At 48.6% G+C, this 17,876-nt stretch overlaps 1 protein-coding gene across 10 annotated transcripts in view; it reads right to left on the bottom strand.

The window, feature by feature from the left end:
• The window catches only part of LOC140202766 (protein-methionine sulfoxide oxidase mical3a-like), a 311,216-nt gene that overhangs the window by 98,049 nt on the left and 195,291 nt on the right, over nt 1–17,876 (bottom strand). For all 10 annotated transcript variants that reach the window (XM_072268078.1, XM_072268077.1, XM_072268082.1 and 7 more), the window contains 2 exons: nt 9,558–9,726; nt 2,123–2,352 (listed from right to left, as the gene is read on the bottom strand). In XM_072268078.1, coding sequence (XP_072124179.1) covers nt 2,123–2,352; nt 9,558–9,726 — 399 coding nt within the window. The remainder of the gene's footprint in view (nt 1–2,122; nt 2,353–9,557; nt 9,727–17,876) is intronic.

Genomic DNA, 17,876 nt, shown 5'->3' with positions numbered 1-17,876 from the left:
TAACTGGGACAGTGTCAGCAGTTCACTTCCCTTTGTTCCATTTCCCAGCACTGTCCGAGACAGTAATTTGGAGTCTGGAGTAATGCACAGAGTGGAGAATTTATCCAATGGGCCAACTCCGATTCCTGTGCTCCAGACAGCAGCCTTCAGCTGGCAATCGACCTCCTGACACCGTCCATGCACGGCAAATAAAAACTTGGCCCTGATAGGCCTGAGGAGGAGCAACCCTGTCCTGCCTATTTCCAGGGAATAACCCCCCTCCCAACCCAGATATCACTCCAGGTCAAATCCAGAGAGATTCCAGAGGCGCTAATGGCCACTTGAGAGACTGCCGAGATAGGGATCAGGCAGTGAGGGCAGTGGGTTTATAATCTTCCACAAGCCCACACTGACATGTGGAGTCACCACATTACCCCAGACCTTCTCTATCCCTCTCAGTGAATTTCACGCAGCCACTCAACCTTAGGTCCAACGAATCACATCCTCACCCACTGCCTCCTGCCTGCCTGACTGTGTCTCTGTTCTTGAGGTGAGTCTCACTGCTTGCCCTGCCGCTACTCAAGGTCTGAGCCACCTCAGGTGCAGAAAGGGAGCTCTCCACGCAGCTACCGCCCAACCAATCCAGGCACAGTCCCACCCACCACACTGTAAGCCCTGCACATCAAGCTGGTGCTGGTGAAAGGCAAAGGGTAATATTTCTGGTATTGGGAGGGTGAGAGTGGGAGGGTGGTGACCTGCACGCCACTTTCCCTGCGAAGATCACACCTGGCACAAACCGAAAAGGCTTTTTGTGTCACCGTCCAGAACCACAGCATGTCTACAGACACCCATGAAAGACATCTGGAATTCAATCACGTTCCATACTGCTATACTCTGCAGATCACTCTTGATCCACAGACACCTGACAGCCATTAGCAATCTCCCCGGAGGAGCAGATTACTCACAATAACGGAGGAATCAGTCGCTGGTGGAGTTACAGTTGCTTCTTCAGGCCTGTACAGCCACTCAGCAGGAGAGTAGCTGATCTAACTCAGTCCAATTCATGCTCTATCCCCATAAGCCCCAATTCCTTAAGTATCAAGAAGCTCATTCTTTTTTAAAATGAATTCTCTGACTGTGCCTACACAGTCCTTCTCGGAGCAGAATACTCTTTCATACAAAGAGCTTTCTCATCTCAGTATTCTGAGCCTCCCCAGTATTCTGAGAATGTAGCTCCTCACACCCTGGACTCCGGATCTCCACAGTGAATTAATTGCCTCTAAGCCCGTATATTGACAGTTTATTAACTCCCCCGATCCCCCCCCCCACATCAACAGTTTAACTCTCCCCTCCCGTATATCAACAGTTTATTAACTCCCCTTGAACCCCGTATATTGACAGTTTATAAACTCCCCCAATCCCCCCCGTAAATCAACAGTTTATTAACTCCCCCTGAACCCCGTATATTGAGTTTATTAACTCCCCCGACCCCCCCACATCAACAGTTTATTAACTCCCCTTGAACCCCGTATATTGACAGTTTATTAACTCCCCCGATCCCCCCCCCCACATCAACAGTTTAACTCTCCCCTCCCAGACATCGACAGTTTACTAACTCCCCCTGAACCCCGTATATCGGCAGTTTATTAACTCCCACGCACCCCCCCCATATATCAACAGTTTATTAACTCCCCAACCCCACCCCACCGTATATTCACAGTTTATTAACTCCCCCATGGAATCCCTTATCTTCAGTACATGAGCTTCTGCCCAATGTTCTGTACCTACAATATTTCAACCATCCTACAGAACCTTGTGCTACCAGTATAATCAACCTGCCGGTTGAGCCATCCCATCACATCAACTCCTGTCTCCAGTGCAATGGCTGCCCATTGAGCCATCTCTAGATTAGCTCTTCAGTAAGCACACGTTCATGGTGCCAAACTCCACACACCTCCCTCATTACTCAGTAGGCATGGATGTTTCTGCATGCCTGGGCCTTGGACCAATGACAGCTGGTACTAGTTGTAACTAGGTCTGGCTCCCTGCAGTTCTAGGGTTCAGATAGTCTTTTCAAATGGTGTCCCCACAGACATTAATGACTACCATCTCCACAGCAAGTCCTGGAACCCGCGGCTCTCACCGTAACTGGATTCCGATTTCTGCTCATCCTCGCTCTCGGCTTCCGTGTCCTCCTCTGGGCGGTCCTTCAGCATCTGATGGATCTCCGCAGCTTTTCCCCATGGAAGGCCATCCACTGAGGGGGCCACTGCACCTTCCTTACCCTTCTCCTCCTCCTCCTGGACCTCTTCCACCTCCTCGTCCTCACCCTCCTCCTCGTCCTCCTCCATTTCATACTCGGAGCTGCTGCAACTGAACCCAGAGAGGTCACTTGATAAGCAAAGCCCTGACTGTTGAGGGTCAGGTCAAAGGTCAATCTTATTTGCCATTTACATTTAGATGTATTAGGAATTTGCTGTGATGTGTTGGTCAGGACATGAGATGCAACAAAAAATAACAACATTCAACAACTAAAAATAATAGGATAACAAAAAAAAAGACAGGGTATGGATAATAGATCATAAAACCACAAGATATAGGACCAGAGATATGCCATTAGGCCCACAAAGTCTGCTCTGCCATTTCATCTTAGCTGATCCAATTTTCCTCTCAGCCCCAATCTCCTGCCTTCTCCCCATATTACTTCAATCCCTGACTAATCAAAAATCTATCAATCTCTGCCTTAAATGCACATAAAGACTTGGCCTCCACAGTTGCCTGTAGCAAAGAATTCCACAGATCCACTACTCTCTGGCTAAAGAAATTCCCCCTCTAAAAGGATGTCCCTCTATTCTGAGGCTGTGCCTTCTGGTCTTATACACTACCACTATAGAAAATATCCTCTCCACAACCACTCTTATCAAGGCCTTTCATCATTCGATGGGTTTCAATGAGGTCAACCCTCATTTTTCTGAATTCTAGTGAATACAGGCCTAGAGCCATCAACACTCTTCATATAACAAGCCATTCTGGAATCATCTTCGTAAACCTCCTTTGAATCCTCTCCAGTTTCAGTGCATCCTTTCTAAGGGGCCGAAACCTGCTCACAATACTTCAAGTGAGACACAACAGTGTTTTATAAAGTTTCAAAATTACATCCTTGCTTTTATATTCTAGTCCTCTTGAAATAAATGCTAACATCGCATTTGCCTTCCTCACCACAGGCTCAACCTGCAAATTAACCTTTAGGAAATCCTGCACAAGGACTTCCCAAGTCTCTTTGCACCTCAGTTTTTATGTATTTTCTCTCCATTTAGAAATTAGTCACCCTTTCATTTCTTCTACCATAGTGCATTACCATACACCACCCGACATTGTATTCTATCTGCCACTTCTTTGCCCATTCTCCTAATCTGTCTAAGTCCCTCTGTAGCCTACCTCCTCGAAACTACCTGCCCCTCCACCTATCTTCATATCATCTGCAAACTTTGCATCAAAGCCATCAATTCCATCATCCAAACCACTGACATACAACATAAAAAGAGTCGGTCCCAACACAGACCCCTGTGGAACACCATTAGTCACTGGTAGCCAGCTGGAAAAAGGCTAACTGTATTCACACTCTTTGCCTCCTGCCACTGCTTTATCTATACTAGAATCTTCCCTGTAATACCATGGGCCCATGGCTTGTTAAGCAGCCTCATGTGTGGCACCTTGTTAAAGGCCTTCTGAAAATTAAAGCACAGAACATCAACCAATTCTCCTTTGTCCATCCTGCTTGTTTTTTCTTCAAAGAATTCCAACAAATTTGTCAGGCCTGTGCCCCCCGAATTGCTTTCAGAAATTCTCCTGACATATTTCTCCTGAAGTTGATATGCATCTCCATGGATTTGAGAGTGTCAGTAGTCGTGGGAAGGAGAGATCAGCCGGCAGAGACTGCAACATTGGATGGAAATTGGACATCGCTATACACGATGCACGGGGCAAGACAGAATAAAGACGCAAAGTTGGCAGGACCAGTGCCAGAAGAGAATCAAAGTTATAGAAAAGATACAGAACAAAAGAAGCCCATCAATTGCATGCCAGTCGATAAAGGATTGCTCACCTCCCAGCACCAGGCACGCAACCTTGCAGGTCACAACTCTTCAGGTGCACATCTAAGTTCTGATAAAGGATTCAACCTGAAGCATTAACTCAATTTCACGGCACAGTAGCTTAGCAGTGCCAGCTGCCTGTAGTTTGTATGTTCACCCCTGGACTGCGTGGGTTTCCTCCGGTAGCTCCCACATTCCAAAGCTGTACTGGTTAGTAGGTTAGTGAGTGTGGGCATGTTACATTGGTGCCAGAAGCGTGACGACATTTACGGGTTGTCCATCACAATCCTCGCTGATTTGGCTGGATGCAAATGAAACAACTTTGTTGTGCATCGATGTACATGTGGCAGGTAAAAGGCTAGTGTCTGTTTTCCTTTCCACAGGTGCTGCCTGACCTGCTGACCAGACAACACAAGGAAAAGGCCCTTTAGCCCACTGAGACATGATGACCGTGCAAAGGTTTAGAGTGATATGGGTCAAGCACGAGAAAATAGTTCTGGCTTAGATGAGAATCATGGTTGTAGAAACATAGAAAACCTACAGCACAATACAGGCCCTTCGGCCCACAATGCTGTGCCGAACATGTCCTTATCTGAGAAATTACCTAGCGTTACCCATAGCCCTCTATTTTTCTGAGCTCCATATACCTGTCCAGGAGTCTCTCAAAAGACCCTATCATATCCGCCCCCACCACTGTTGCCAGCAGCCCATTCCTCGCACTCATCACTCTCTGCGTAAAAAACTTACCCCTAACATCTCCTCTGTACCTACTTCCACGCACCTTAAAACTGTGCCCTCTCATGCCAGCCACTTCAGCTCTGGGAAAAAACCTCTGACTATCCACACAATTAATGCCTCTCATCATCTTATACACCTCTGTCAGGTCACCTCTCATCCTCTGTCGCTCCAAGGAGAAAAGACCAAGTTCACTCAACCTATTCTCATAAGGCATACTCTCCAATCTAGGCAACATCCTTGTAAATCTCCTCTGCACACCTTCTATAGTTTCCACATCCTTCCTATAGTGAGTTCTGGATCAACAAAACAACGTCCCCTTGGATCCCATGCCTCCTTACTTGCTCAATAAGCCTTGCATGGGGTACCTTGTCAAATGCCTTGCTGAAAACCATATACACTACATCTACTGCTCTTCATTCATCAATGTGTTTAGTCACCTCCTCAAAAAATTCAATCAGGCTGGTAAGGCACGACCTGCCCTTGACAAAGCCATGCTGACTATTCCTAATCATATTAAGCCTCTCCAAATGCTCATGAATCATGCCTCTCAAGATCTTCTCCATCAACTTACCAACCACTGAAGAAATTCACTGATCTATAATTTCCTGGGCTATCTCTACTCTCTTTCTTGAATAAAGGAACAACATCTGCAACCCTCCAATCCTCCGGAACCTCTCCTGTCCCCATTGATGAGGCAAGGATGATCGCCAGAGACTCAATAATCTCCTCCCTCGCCTCCCACAGTAGCCTGGGGTACATTTCGTCCGGTCCCAGTGACTTATCCAACTTGATACTTTCCAAAAGCTCCTCCACATCTTCTTGTTGTCATGGAGAAGCTGGGCTAAAGGGCCTGCTCCTGTGCTGTGTAACCCTATGACTCTAAACCCGGCACGAGCAGGCAGGGTCAAGCACACCAGACCCAGCAAATGGTGGAATCACTAAACAGACCAGACAGTGTCTGCAGGGGGCGAAGCAGAGGTAACGTATCAAGAGTGACTTAATCAGGTTCTGGTGAAAAGTCTCTCTAATTTGGAACTATGACAATTTCCTCACTTGCAGACCCCAGTCAGATAAGATCGGCAACATCTGCTCCACAACCTCCACCAGCACAAGGCTGTGAGCCTAGCCCCCTGCTCTAATCATTTTATACTTATGACTATGTGGCTACGCACAGCTCCAGTGCCATAGTCAAGTTCGCTGATGACACCACCGTCGTAGGCAGAATCAAAGGTGATGACGAATCAGCATATAGGAGGGAGATTAAAAATCTGGCTGAGTGATGCCATAACAACAACCTCTTACTCAATGCCAGCAAGGCCAAGGAGCTGATCATTGACTTCAGGAGGAGGAAATCGGAGATCCATGAGCCAGTCCTTATCGGAGGATCAGAGGTGGAAAGGGTCAGCAACTTTAATTTCCCTGATGTTATTATTTTGGAAGACCTGTCCTGCACTCAAGTACATTTTCTTAGAAAGCAGAGCAGTGCTTGTCCTCTAATTCGTTAGGAGTTCGCAAATATTCGGCATGACATCTAAAACTTTGACAAACTTCTATAGATGTGTGGTGGAGACTACCATTGATTGACTGCTTCATAGCCTGGTATGAAAACACCAATGCCCTTGAACAGAAAATCCTCCAAAAGGTACAAAATTCAAAGTTCAAAGTAAAATTTATTACCAGAGTACATACACGTCACCACATACAACCCTGAGGTTCTTTTTCCGCAGGCATACTTAGCAAATCTATAGAACAGTAACTGTAAACAGGATCTGTAAACTGTAAACAGGATCTGTAAACTGTAAACATCAGGAATTGAAAAATGCAAACAAATTGTGAAAATGCAGATAATAAATAACGAGTGTGAAATAACAAGATAAAAGAGTCCTTAAATGAGTGTAGTTATTCCCTTTTGTTCAAGAGCCTGACTGTTGAGGGGTAGTAACTGTTCTTGAACCTGGTGGTGCAAGTGCTGGAGGCACCTGTACCTTTTACTGATCACTCAGTGAGAAATCCACTATTTTTTGTGGGATTTTCAGCTCAAAGGCATTGGTGCTCCCATACCAGGCCGTAATGCAGCCGTCAGCACACCTTCCACCATACATCTATACAAGTTTGCCAAGGTTTGTGGTGACATGGCGAATCTCCACAGACTCCCGAGGAAGTAGAGGCATTGTTGTTCTCTCTTCTCAATTATATTTATATGATGGTTCCAAGAGAGGTCCTCTGACATACTGTCACGTAGGAAACTGAAGTTACTGACCCTCTCCACCTCTGATCATCGGATGATTACTGGCTCATGGACTTTTGGTTTCCCTCTCCTGAAGTCTACTATCAGTTCCTTGGTTTTACTGACATTGCGTGACAGGTTGTTGTTATTACACCACTCAGCTAAATTTTCAAACTCCTTCCTGTATGCTGATTCATCACCACCTTTGATACAGCCCATAACAATAATGTCATCAGCAAACTTCTCTATGGTGTTGGAGCTCTACCTAGTCACACAGTCAAAGGGGTAAAGTGAGTAGAGCAGGGGGCTAAGTGCACATCCCTGCGTGCACATGTGCAGATGGAGGTTGTGGAGGAAATGTTTTTGCCAATCCGACTGGGGTTTACAAGTGAGGAAATCCAGGATCCAATTGTTCAAGGGGATGTTGAGGGTCAGGGCTTGAAGTTTACTGATTAGTTTTGAGGGGATGGTGGTATTAAATGCCGAGCTATAATTGATGAGGGGCATCCTGATATATGCATCTTTGCTGTCCAGATGTCCCAGGGTTGTGCGAAGAGTCAACGAGACAGCATCTGCTGTAGACCTGTTGCTTTGGTAGGTGAATTGGAGCCAATCCAAGTCATCACTCAGACAGGAGCTGAAGTGCTTTAACACCAGCCTCTCAAAACACTTCATCACTGTGGACTTAAGTACCACTGGGCAAGTCATTTAAACAGGTTACCATGTTCTTCTTGGGCACCAGTACAATTGAAGCCTGCTTAAGACAGGTGGGTACCACACACTGCAGGAGCGAGAGGTTGAAGATATCCGTGAACACACCAGTCAGTTGGTTAGCACAGGTCTTCAGTACTTGGCCATGTACTCTGTCCAGACTGGATGCTTTCCTTGGATTCACTCCCTTGAAGGCAGCCAGCACGCCATCTTCAGATGTAATGGATACGGCCCAGTCCATCAAGAGTAAAGCAGCATCCAACATCAGGGACCCCCACCATCCAGGTCATGCATTCTTTTCACTGCCACCATTAGGGGGGTGGTACAGGAACTCATGACAGTTATTGTCCCTCAACCATCAGGCTCTTGAACCAAAGGGGTAACTTCACTTGCCACATCATTGAAACGTTCCCACAATCTAAGGATTCATTTTCAAGAACTCTTCATCTCACGTTTTTAATATTCATTGCTTATTTATTATTATTATTTCTTTCTTTTTGTATTTGCACAGATTATTGTCTATTACATTCTGGTTGCACACCCAAGTCGGTGCTGTCTTTCATTGATTCTGTTCTGCTCATTATTCTATGGATTTATTGAGTATGCCTGTAAGAAAATGAATCTCAGGATTGTATACGATGACATATAGTATATGTACTTCGATAATAAATTTACTTTGAACTTTAACTACATTTCTCTTCCCACAGGTACAATCTAACCTGTTGAGTGTTTCCAGCACTTTCTGACTTTATTTTGTGGTATTAGACACCGAAGACAAGTACAAAGAAATGTGACCAGATAGACCCCGTGAGACAGGGACGAGTTGTGAGAAAGAAACCAGACCCCGTGAGACAGGGGCGAGACGTGAGAAAGAAATCAGACTCCGTGAGACAGGGGCGAGGCGTGAGAAAGAAACCAGACCCCGTGAGACAGGGCCGAGATGTGTCAAAGAAATCAGACCCTGGGAGACAGGGGCGAGACATGAGAAAGAAACCAGACCCCGTGAGACAGGAGCGAGACGCGAGAAAGAAACCAGACCCCGTGAGACAGGGGCGAGACATGAGAAAGAAACCAGACCCCGTGAGACAGGGGCGAGGCGCGAGAAAGAAACCAGACCCCGTGAGACAGGGGTGAGACGTGAGAAAGAAACCAGACCCCGTGAGACAGGGGTGAGACGTGAGAAAGAAACCAGACCCCGTGAGACAGGGGCGAGACGTGAGAAAGAAACCAGACCCCGTGAAACAGGGGCGAGATGTGTCAAAGAAACCAGACCCGTGAAACAGGGGTGAGACATGAGAAAGAAACCAGACCCCGTGAGACAGGGGCGAGATATGAGAAAGAAACCAGACCCCCGAGACAGGGGCGAGACATGAGAAAGAAACCAGACCCCCGAGACAGGGGCGAGATGTGTCAAAGAAATCAGACCCTGGGAGACAGGGGTGAGATGTGTCAAAGAAACCAGACCCATGAGAAAGAAACTAGACCCTGTGAGACAGGGGCGAGATGTGAGAAAGAAACCAGACCCCGTGAGACGGGCGAGACCTGAGAAAGAAATCAGACCCCATGAGACAGGGGCGAGACGCGAGAAAGAAACCAGACCCCGTGAGACAGGGGCGAGCCATCAGACATGGGTAAGATTTGAGAGAGGAGTGAGATGTGAACTGACAAAAACTAGATAACGCAGAGAAGTGAGGTAGTACTAGGATTGAATCCGATGAACAATGGGAGATCCTCTGACCCACGGAAAGATCTAGTACTGTGTGGTCTTTCTGTCTCCCCACAACCCCCACCCCATGTCAGGCACTGACCTGCTGCTGGGCTCTTGGCCAGTCTGGAGCAACGCGTTGCTCAGGTTGTGCTCGGCTAGCGTCTCTTCGGGCACTTCCTGCAGATCCTCCTCCCGCTCCAGGGACACACGGATGTTCTCCAGCTCGATCCGCTCAGGCGTGCCACGCAGTCGCTTCGCCTGCCAAGGCTCTGTGACGGCAGAGAGGGCGCGGTTACCGGCAGGGAGCACCAGAAGGTAAGGTGGGCATGGTTACCGGAGGGAGCACGAGGAGGTGAGGTGGGCCCGGTTACCGGAGGGAGCACGAGAAGGTGAGGTGGGCGCAGTTACTGGAGGGAGCACGAGAAGGTGAGGTGGGCGCAGTTACTGGAGGAAGCACGAGGAGGTGAGGTGGGCGCGGTTACCGGAGGGAGCACGAGGAGATGAGGTGGGCGCAGTTACTGGAAGGAGCATGAGGAGGTGAGGTGGGCGTGGTTACCGGAGGGAGCACGAGGAGGTGAGGTGGGCATGGTTACCAGCAGGGAGCACGAGGAAGTGAGGTGGGACGAGCAGCCTCCTGACACAGGCCACCACTTGGCACGGTGCAGATGGGGCATCAGAGGGACTGCCAAGACAAGGCAGGATGGGAAAGACCCAAGAAGGGGACAGACACAGGAGTGAACCAGGGTGGGGGGGGAAAAGAGGTGGGACAGGGGAGTGCCTGGGAAGTGGACGGGACACGAGAGTGACCTGGGAAGGGAAAGGGGTCATGAAATAAGGGAGTGACCTGGGAAGGGAAAGAGGGTATGAGACAAGGGAGTGATAAGGGAAGGTGGGGGGGGGGGTACACAAGAGTGACCCGGGAAGGTGGGGGGGTACACAAGAGTGACCCGGGAAGGGAAAGGGGCACAGAAGTGATGCAGGTAGGGAAAGGATGGGACAGAGGAGTGACCTGGGAAGGGCGGGGGGAGGGAAGGGTGGGACACAGGAATGACCTCGGGGGAGGGGGTGGGACATTGCAGTAATATAGGAAGCGGGGCGGAGACACTGGAGTGACCTGGGAATGGGGGACATGGGAGTGATCTGGGAAGAGGGGGGAACAGGAGTGACCCAGAAAGGGGGGTGGGGGAGAGACATGGGAGTGACCCGGGAAGGGGGAGGGACATGGGAGTGACCCGGGAAGTGGGTGGGGGAGAGGCACAGGAGTGACCCGGGAAGGTGGGGGGGACATGGGAGTGACTCGGGAAGAGGGTGGGGGAGAGGCATGGGAGTGACCCGGGAAGGGGGTGGGGGAGAGGCATGGGAGTGACCCAGGAAGGGGGTGGGAGAGAGGCATGGGAGTGACCCGGGAAGGGGGTGGGGGACATGGGAGTGTCCTGGGAAGGGGGTGGGGGACAAGGGAGTGTCCTGGGAAGGGAGGGGGAGCAGAAGGGAAGAGCAGGCTGACCAAACGCAGTGAAACTGACAGGGCTGTCGGTGGTGATAGAGACAGATACACTAGGGCACTCTTAGAAAGGCACATGGATGATAGAAAATGGATGCTAGTGTGGAAGGGAAGGTTAGAATGATCTTAGAGTAGGTTAAAAAGTCAGCACAACGTCATGGGCCAAAGCATTTGTACTGTGCTGTAATGTTCCACATTCTGATCCAACCACTGCCAAACAGCTGTGAATAACCTGGGCTGTTACGTTACCCTAGAAACTTGCAGTGGGTAGGGCTGTGTCTCAAGTGTGTTGTGTGGTCTGTCTGGGCTTGGACTGTGCGTCTGCATCCAAGAATGTGTTAAGAGTGCACAGTACAGCTTGGTCTCTACTGGCCCTGCTACTGGACTCCATCGAGACAACACAGCAGCTGATTGTATAATGGCCAAAAGAACTCGCACTGCCATCCCCTGCTCAGAAATGAAGTGGGATCAAGTCATCCATATGGGGATCGGTTTCTGTCTCACATCACTTTGAGGGATTGTAAAGAGAAAAGTTTACCCCAGTGACTGGAACTTCAGGCAGTTCTCTGGCTGAAAACAGCAGTGGAAGCCTCCAATTTATAATCCTCTCCATTATACTGTGACATTGGTCCAAGGCTCCCTTTCATCCATTACCACTGTCCACCCTCCTCAGTACTTCCCCACTCTCTTGTTGTGATGCTATGTTGAATTGTTTAAGGTATTGGTGAGGCCAAATTTGGAGCATTCTGTGTCATTCTGGTCACCTACTCACAAGGAAGATATCAATCAATAAGCGTGGAAGAGGGCAGAGAAACTTTAGAAGGATGTTGTCAGGGAAGGGTTGAAAAGGTTAGGACTTCATTCCCTGGAGTGTAGAAGATTGAGATGAAATCTCAATATAGAGGTATACAAAATTATGAAGTGTATAGATAAGAATGCGAGCAGGCATTTTTCCTACTGTGGTTAGGTGAGATTAGCACAAAAGGTCACAGGTTTAGGGTGAAAGGTGAAATATTTAAGAGAACCTCAGGGCGAAATTCCTCACTCAGAAGGTAGTGCAAGTGTGGAACGAGCTCCCAGTGGAAGTGGCTTATGCAGGTTAAATTTCAATACATACGAAAAGTTTGGACAAGGACATGGATGGAAGGGGTGTGGAGGGCTATCGTCCAGGTGCAGGAAGATGGGACTACGCAGAAAACTGGGCTAGCACAGACTAGTAGGCTGAAGGGCCTGTTTCTGTGCTATTCTGCTCTGTGACTCTATGACCAAAGCCAGGCAAGATGACTATTCCCTCAAGTGTTGAATCTACAGTCTGTGAGCCGAGTTGCAGAAGCTCCATTTAAAGTGAGTGTGAATATAACCACACAGAACTCTGCTGCTGTAACACTGGGGAATAGTGATGGAGAGTGAACCCCACCACTTCGGTACATCAAGCTTCCCCAAACCCATTCCTCACTTCCATCATAGCTCTGTAATCTCGACAGCTACCCGTCTCTGCTCACTCTAACTTGCTCTCTCTCCTCACTCCCTGCACTCATCTCTTTCCCTGCATCTTCTACCTTCCTGCTCCTGTTCTTTAATCATTCCCTTTCCGTTCAGTTTTTATTCTCCTGCTGCCCGTTCTCACTTCTTTCCCATACCATTTCCCTTGTTCCTCCTCCATCTCCCTCTCTCATCTCCTACCCATCTCTCCACCAACTCCCTGCTCATTTCCCCCCTCCTCACTCACTCCCAACTCTACCCTGCTCTCTTCTCCCTCTGCCCACTAAGTTGCCCCTCTCCTCTGCTCACACATCTTCCCCTGTTCATTCTCTGCTTTCCTACTGACTCTCCTCTCCCCCATCTCTCCTTCCCTCAATTCCACCTCTCCCTGGTCATGCCACCTCACCTTCCTTGCTCACTCCACCTTCCCCCACTCACTCTCTCCTCTCTCTACCTACTCCCCTCTCTGTCCACTCATTTCCCTCTCACGACTCACTTCCAACTCTGCCCAATCAATTCCCCCCCTCCCTGCTCACTCTTCACTCTCATTTCCACTCTTACCTGCTCATTGCCCCTCTCCTCTCTTCACCCTCCCCCTTCTCATCACTCAATCCCCCTCTCCCTGCTCATTCCCCTCTCCCCTACTCATCCACCCGCTAACTCTCACCTCTCCCCACTTACTTCTTCTCTCAGCTCTTTCACATCTCTCCACTCAGCCTCCCTCAGCTCCCTCTCCCCAACCCCCCACTCCACTCCCCACTCCCCCTCACTTATTCTTCTCTCTGCACCAGTCTTCTCCCCAATCCTCCTCCTCCATTCACTACCCCATACCCCACACACTCCCTCCCTTCCCTTCACACCCCCCTCCCCACTCACTCTATCTCCTCACTCCCCAATCCACTCTCCCCACCCCCTCATACTCCCCTCTCCTGTGTATTTCCTCTCCCTACTCACCCCCCCACGTACTTCTCCATTCACTCCCACCTCTCTATTCACTCATTCCCACCTCTCCTCTACTCACTCCCCCGTTTGTTTTCCCCATTGATATCTCCCCTTGATCTCCGTCCCCTCTGCACCTCCTCGTCCTCCTCTTCCCCAGCCACTCTTTCCCTCCCCTTGCCAAGAGTCAGAGTTGTACAGCATGGAAACAGACCCTTTGGCCCATCATACCCGTGCAACCCATGAGTTTTCTTGAAGCCAATCCTATTTCCCTGCACTTCGTCCATATCCCTCTATACTCTTCCCATCCGTCTAGCTGTCCACCTGATCTGAAATGTATCTGATGTACCTGCCTCAACCACTTCCTCTGGTAGCTGGCTCCGTATATCTATTACCCAATGTGTTAAAAAGGGTCCTTAATAAACCTTTCACCTTGAACCTTAAAATGTTGTTCTCTAGTTTCCGATTCCCTATCCCTGGAAAAAATGACTGCTCGCCCTATCTGTGCCCCTCATGACTTTATACACCTTGTGAGATCACCCCTCAGTAAATGCATACCTGTCTAATCTCTCCCTATACCTCACTCCCTCATCCTCTCTGTACCCGTTTCCAGCCCACTCTCTATCCGGGCCTGCTCTGCTTCCATTTCCCACTCTCCCTCTTCCTTGTCTGTTCTCCAGCTCCCTGGTTCCTTCCCAAAGTTACCCTTTGTGTGCATTCCTACCACTCTTCATGGTGGTGGATTCCGACAGCTCTCCTTCTCAGCACACTCTGTCAATGGGTCCCCCTTGCTCTCCTTCTAGCTGTGTCACTTCCATTATTTTGCTTTTTGGATTACTGTCATTCCGTGTCTTTACTCCCAGTTGTCCCAAATTTCCTCCACTCCCCTTGTTACTGGATCCCCTTTGTCTCTCCTCCACCCTGCACCCTATTGTTCCTCACCTTGCTGAAAGGACACCAGTCCATGTTCTATTGGGTGGGCATCAAGGCACCCGTAATTGCATCCACACCGTCCATTTCATGGTGAATACCTCACTCCCACAGGAAACCTCATTCTCCTTACCTCTGCCTTACTGGATCCTTGTTCACCTTGCCAGACCCTCGCCTGTCGTCACTCTTCCCATGTTGCTGCTTCCCTACGGCTCTCCTCATCATCAGAGCCTGTCATTCCCCTTGTTACCACATCCCCACATTCTTATCGCAGGATCCCCATCATTCCCTTGAATGGATCCTTGCTATTCTTGTTACCAGATCCCCAATCTAAATGGACCCCCAACATTCTCATTAAAGGATCCTGGCATTCTTGTTAACGAATTCCCTATCAACCCCTCATTATCAGATCCTATGTTCAAATTACCAGATCCTTGTTTTCATCATGAACGGCTCCCCATTATTGTTACCAGATTTGTTGACTTGCTGAGTTCCTCTAGCAGTCTGTGTGTGTGTGTGTGTGTGTGTGTGTGTGTGTGTGTGTGTGTGTGTGTGTGTGTGTGTGTGTGTGTGTGTTTTTCTTACCTCTTTCACTCTCATTAATGGATCCCCAATCTCCTCAGTTCTTATTACTGGATCCTAACCTTTCTCTGTGGTCTCAGTTCCCATTTATCTTATTGCTGGATCGCCATCATTTTTCTTGTTACTGAATCCCTTGCCTTTGATCGGCCTATTTAAGGAAGGAAGCATCTCCCTTGGAGATGATACACATGCCATGCTGTATTTTGATTTCGGGTACCAAATGATTACATCACAAAGACAGTTTAAGCAGATTAAGCCTCTGTTCCCTGGAGTTCGGGAGGGGTGACCTTATTGAGACATTACACCCAGAGAATCAAAATGCTGGCAATACTCAGGTTTGGCAGCACCACAAGGGCTGGAGGAACCCAACAGGTCTGGCAGCATCTGTGGAGGGGAATAAACGGTTGACGTTTCGGGCTGAGACTCTTCATCAGAGAGGAGCTAAGTTCACGTTTCAGGTTAACAACCTTCCAACACAACTAGAAGTTAGAAATGCACGTCTTCAATCTCCTGGTTTTCCTGCCCCTGCCTCAGCTGCTCCGACACCTTGGCCCTCACCAATCCTTTTTCCTCAGTCCTGGTTCCCCCTCCACCATGGCTGAAGTCTCACAACTGCTCCTGCTCCGCTCCCTGCAACTTAAAATGTATGGCTTTTCACAGTACAGAGGCAGGCTCCTCAAGCCCACCTCACCCATGCCGACCTAAATGTCTGTCTGAGCCAGTCCCATTTGCCTGCATTTAATCCATATCCCTCTAAACCTTGCTTAATGGCATGGCCCATGGCATAAAAAAGGTTGGGAACCACTGCTCTAAACTCTTTCTCTCCATGTACCTGTCCAAGTATCTTTTGAACATGGTAATTGTACTCTTCTTCACCATTTCCTCTGGCAGCTTGTACCTACCAATCCCAAGGTTGATTATGGTATACATTACTTTGATAATAAATGTACTTTGAAGTCTCTCAGTTACACACTTGCCCCTCACATCCCCTTTAAATCTTTCCTCTCTCACCTGTAGCCCATGTCATCTAGTTTTTGAATGTGACCATCCACCTGATCTGCACCCCTCACTGTTTTATAAAGCTTTAAATGTTACCCTGCAGCTTCCTCCACTCTCATTTCTCTCTTCTCCCAGTTCTGAAGAAGGGTCACAGACCTGAAACACTGACTCAGTTTCTCCCTCCACAGATGCAGCTTGGCACGGTGAGTACATTTCCAGCACCCGCAGAGCATTTCCCCCCATCGGGCTGACAGGGTCGGTGTGGGGAAGACTCTTCTTCTGGTGGGGAGACCAGAATTGAGGGAGATATGGTCTCAGGAGATCAGGTCACCTATCTCAGATTGAGCTGAGGATGGGCAATGGACCTTTGCAGCCCTAACTTACAAAACATGAGGTATTCTTAGCAGCGTGGAGACACAAAAGGATCTTGGGTCCACATGAATAGGCCCCTTAAAGCTGTTGCATAAAGAAGGCGTATGGTATGTTGGCCTTCATTTGTCAGGGGACTGAGTTCAAGAGCTGTATGGTAACGTTGCATCCCTACCTGAGAGGGTACAGAGGAGACTTACCGGGATGCTGCCTGGATCAGAGAGCATGCCTTGTGAGGAAAGGTTGAGTGAAGTAGGGCTTTCTCTTTGGAACAAAGGAGTATGAGAGCTGACTTGATAGAGGTGTACAAGATGATATGTGACATAACTAGACTGGAAAGCCAGTGCTTTTTCCCCAGGGCATAAATGGGTAATACATGAGGGCATAATTTTAAGGTGATTAGAGGAAAGTATAGGAGAGATGTCAGAAGTAGGGTTTTATACTGAGTTGTGGGTGTGTGGAATGCGCTGTTGGGGTGGTGGTAGAGACAGATACTTCAGGGGCATTTAAGAGACTCTTAGATAGGCACATGAATGAAAGGAAACTGGAGGGTTATGTAGGAGGAAAGGATTGGATTGAACTTGGTGTAGGTTAAAAGGGCAGCATAACATTGTGGGCCGAAGGGTCTGTACTGTTCTATGCGTCCGAGATGGAGAAACACCGAGGCATGGGGGAGTCGAGGATAATAGAAATGAGACCAGGGCCAGGAACACAGCAGCCATGATCTTACTCAGGGTTTTGGGGGGGGAGGGGAGGCGCGTAAGAAACAGATTCAGGGACTTTTTGATCCACTTGGGCTTCCAGTCCTCATCTTCCCACACTCTTATCCCTTCATTCCTGGACACCGGATCACCGTTTGCCCTTATGTTACAGAACCCCCACCCACAGGTACTGTGGGATTCTCAACATTTTTCTGTTCTTACCTGTTCCCCCTCTCCCCCCCCTCCCCAGTAAATGACAGAACACCGGAAATGCCCAGCAGGTGCCGGCTGTACCAGAGGAGAGAAAAATGGACTGATGTTTCCAGCTCTGTGATTTGGTCAAAAGTAATCAATGTGATACATTAACTTAACCACACGAGAAAATCTGTAGATGCTGGAAATCCAAGCAACACACGCAAAATGCTGGAGGAACTCAGACCTGCTGAGTTCCTCCAGTACTTTGTGTACGTTGCTTACATTAACTTAGTTCTCTCCACAGACACTGCCCGATCTGCTGAATATTTACAGCATTCTCTGATTCATTGGTACCATGACCTCACCTTAACCCTGGTTACTCTATCCATACCAGTCTGTACAACATGATCTACATCTTAATCCCAGTTACTAGATCCTCATCAGTCCCCATGCTAATGATCAGATTCCTGATCAGCCCATGTAACTAGATCTCCATTTGTCTTAGACTACCATATCCCCACAGTCCTCAGATCACTGTGGATCTGAAGCCAACCCTGGATCACTGGATGACCAGTTGTCCCTGGGCCACTGGATCCTCGGCTATCATCAGATCCCCAGCTGTGCTGTCTCACCGGATCTCCAGCTTTCACTGGATCCTCAGATCCCCAGCTGTCCGAGATCACCAGATCATTGGATCTTCAGCTATTATTGGGTCCCCAGC

Source organism: Mobula birostris, chromosome 9, assembly GCF_030028105.1.
Source record: "Mobula birostris isolate sMobBir1 chromosome 9, sMobBir1.hap1, whole genome shotgun sequence".
NCBI lineage: Eukaryota > Metazoa > Chordata > Chondrichthyes > Myliobatiformes > Myliobatidae > Mobula > Mobula birostris.
This window is presented reverse-complemented; position numbering and strand designations above follow the sequence as displayed.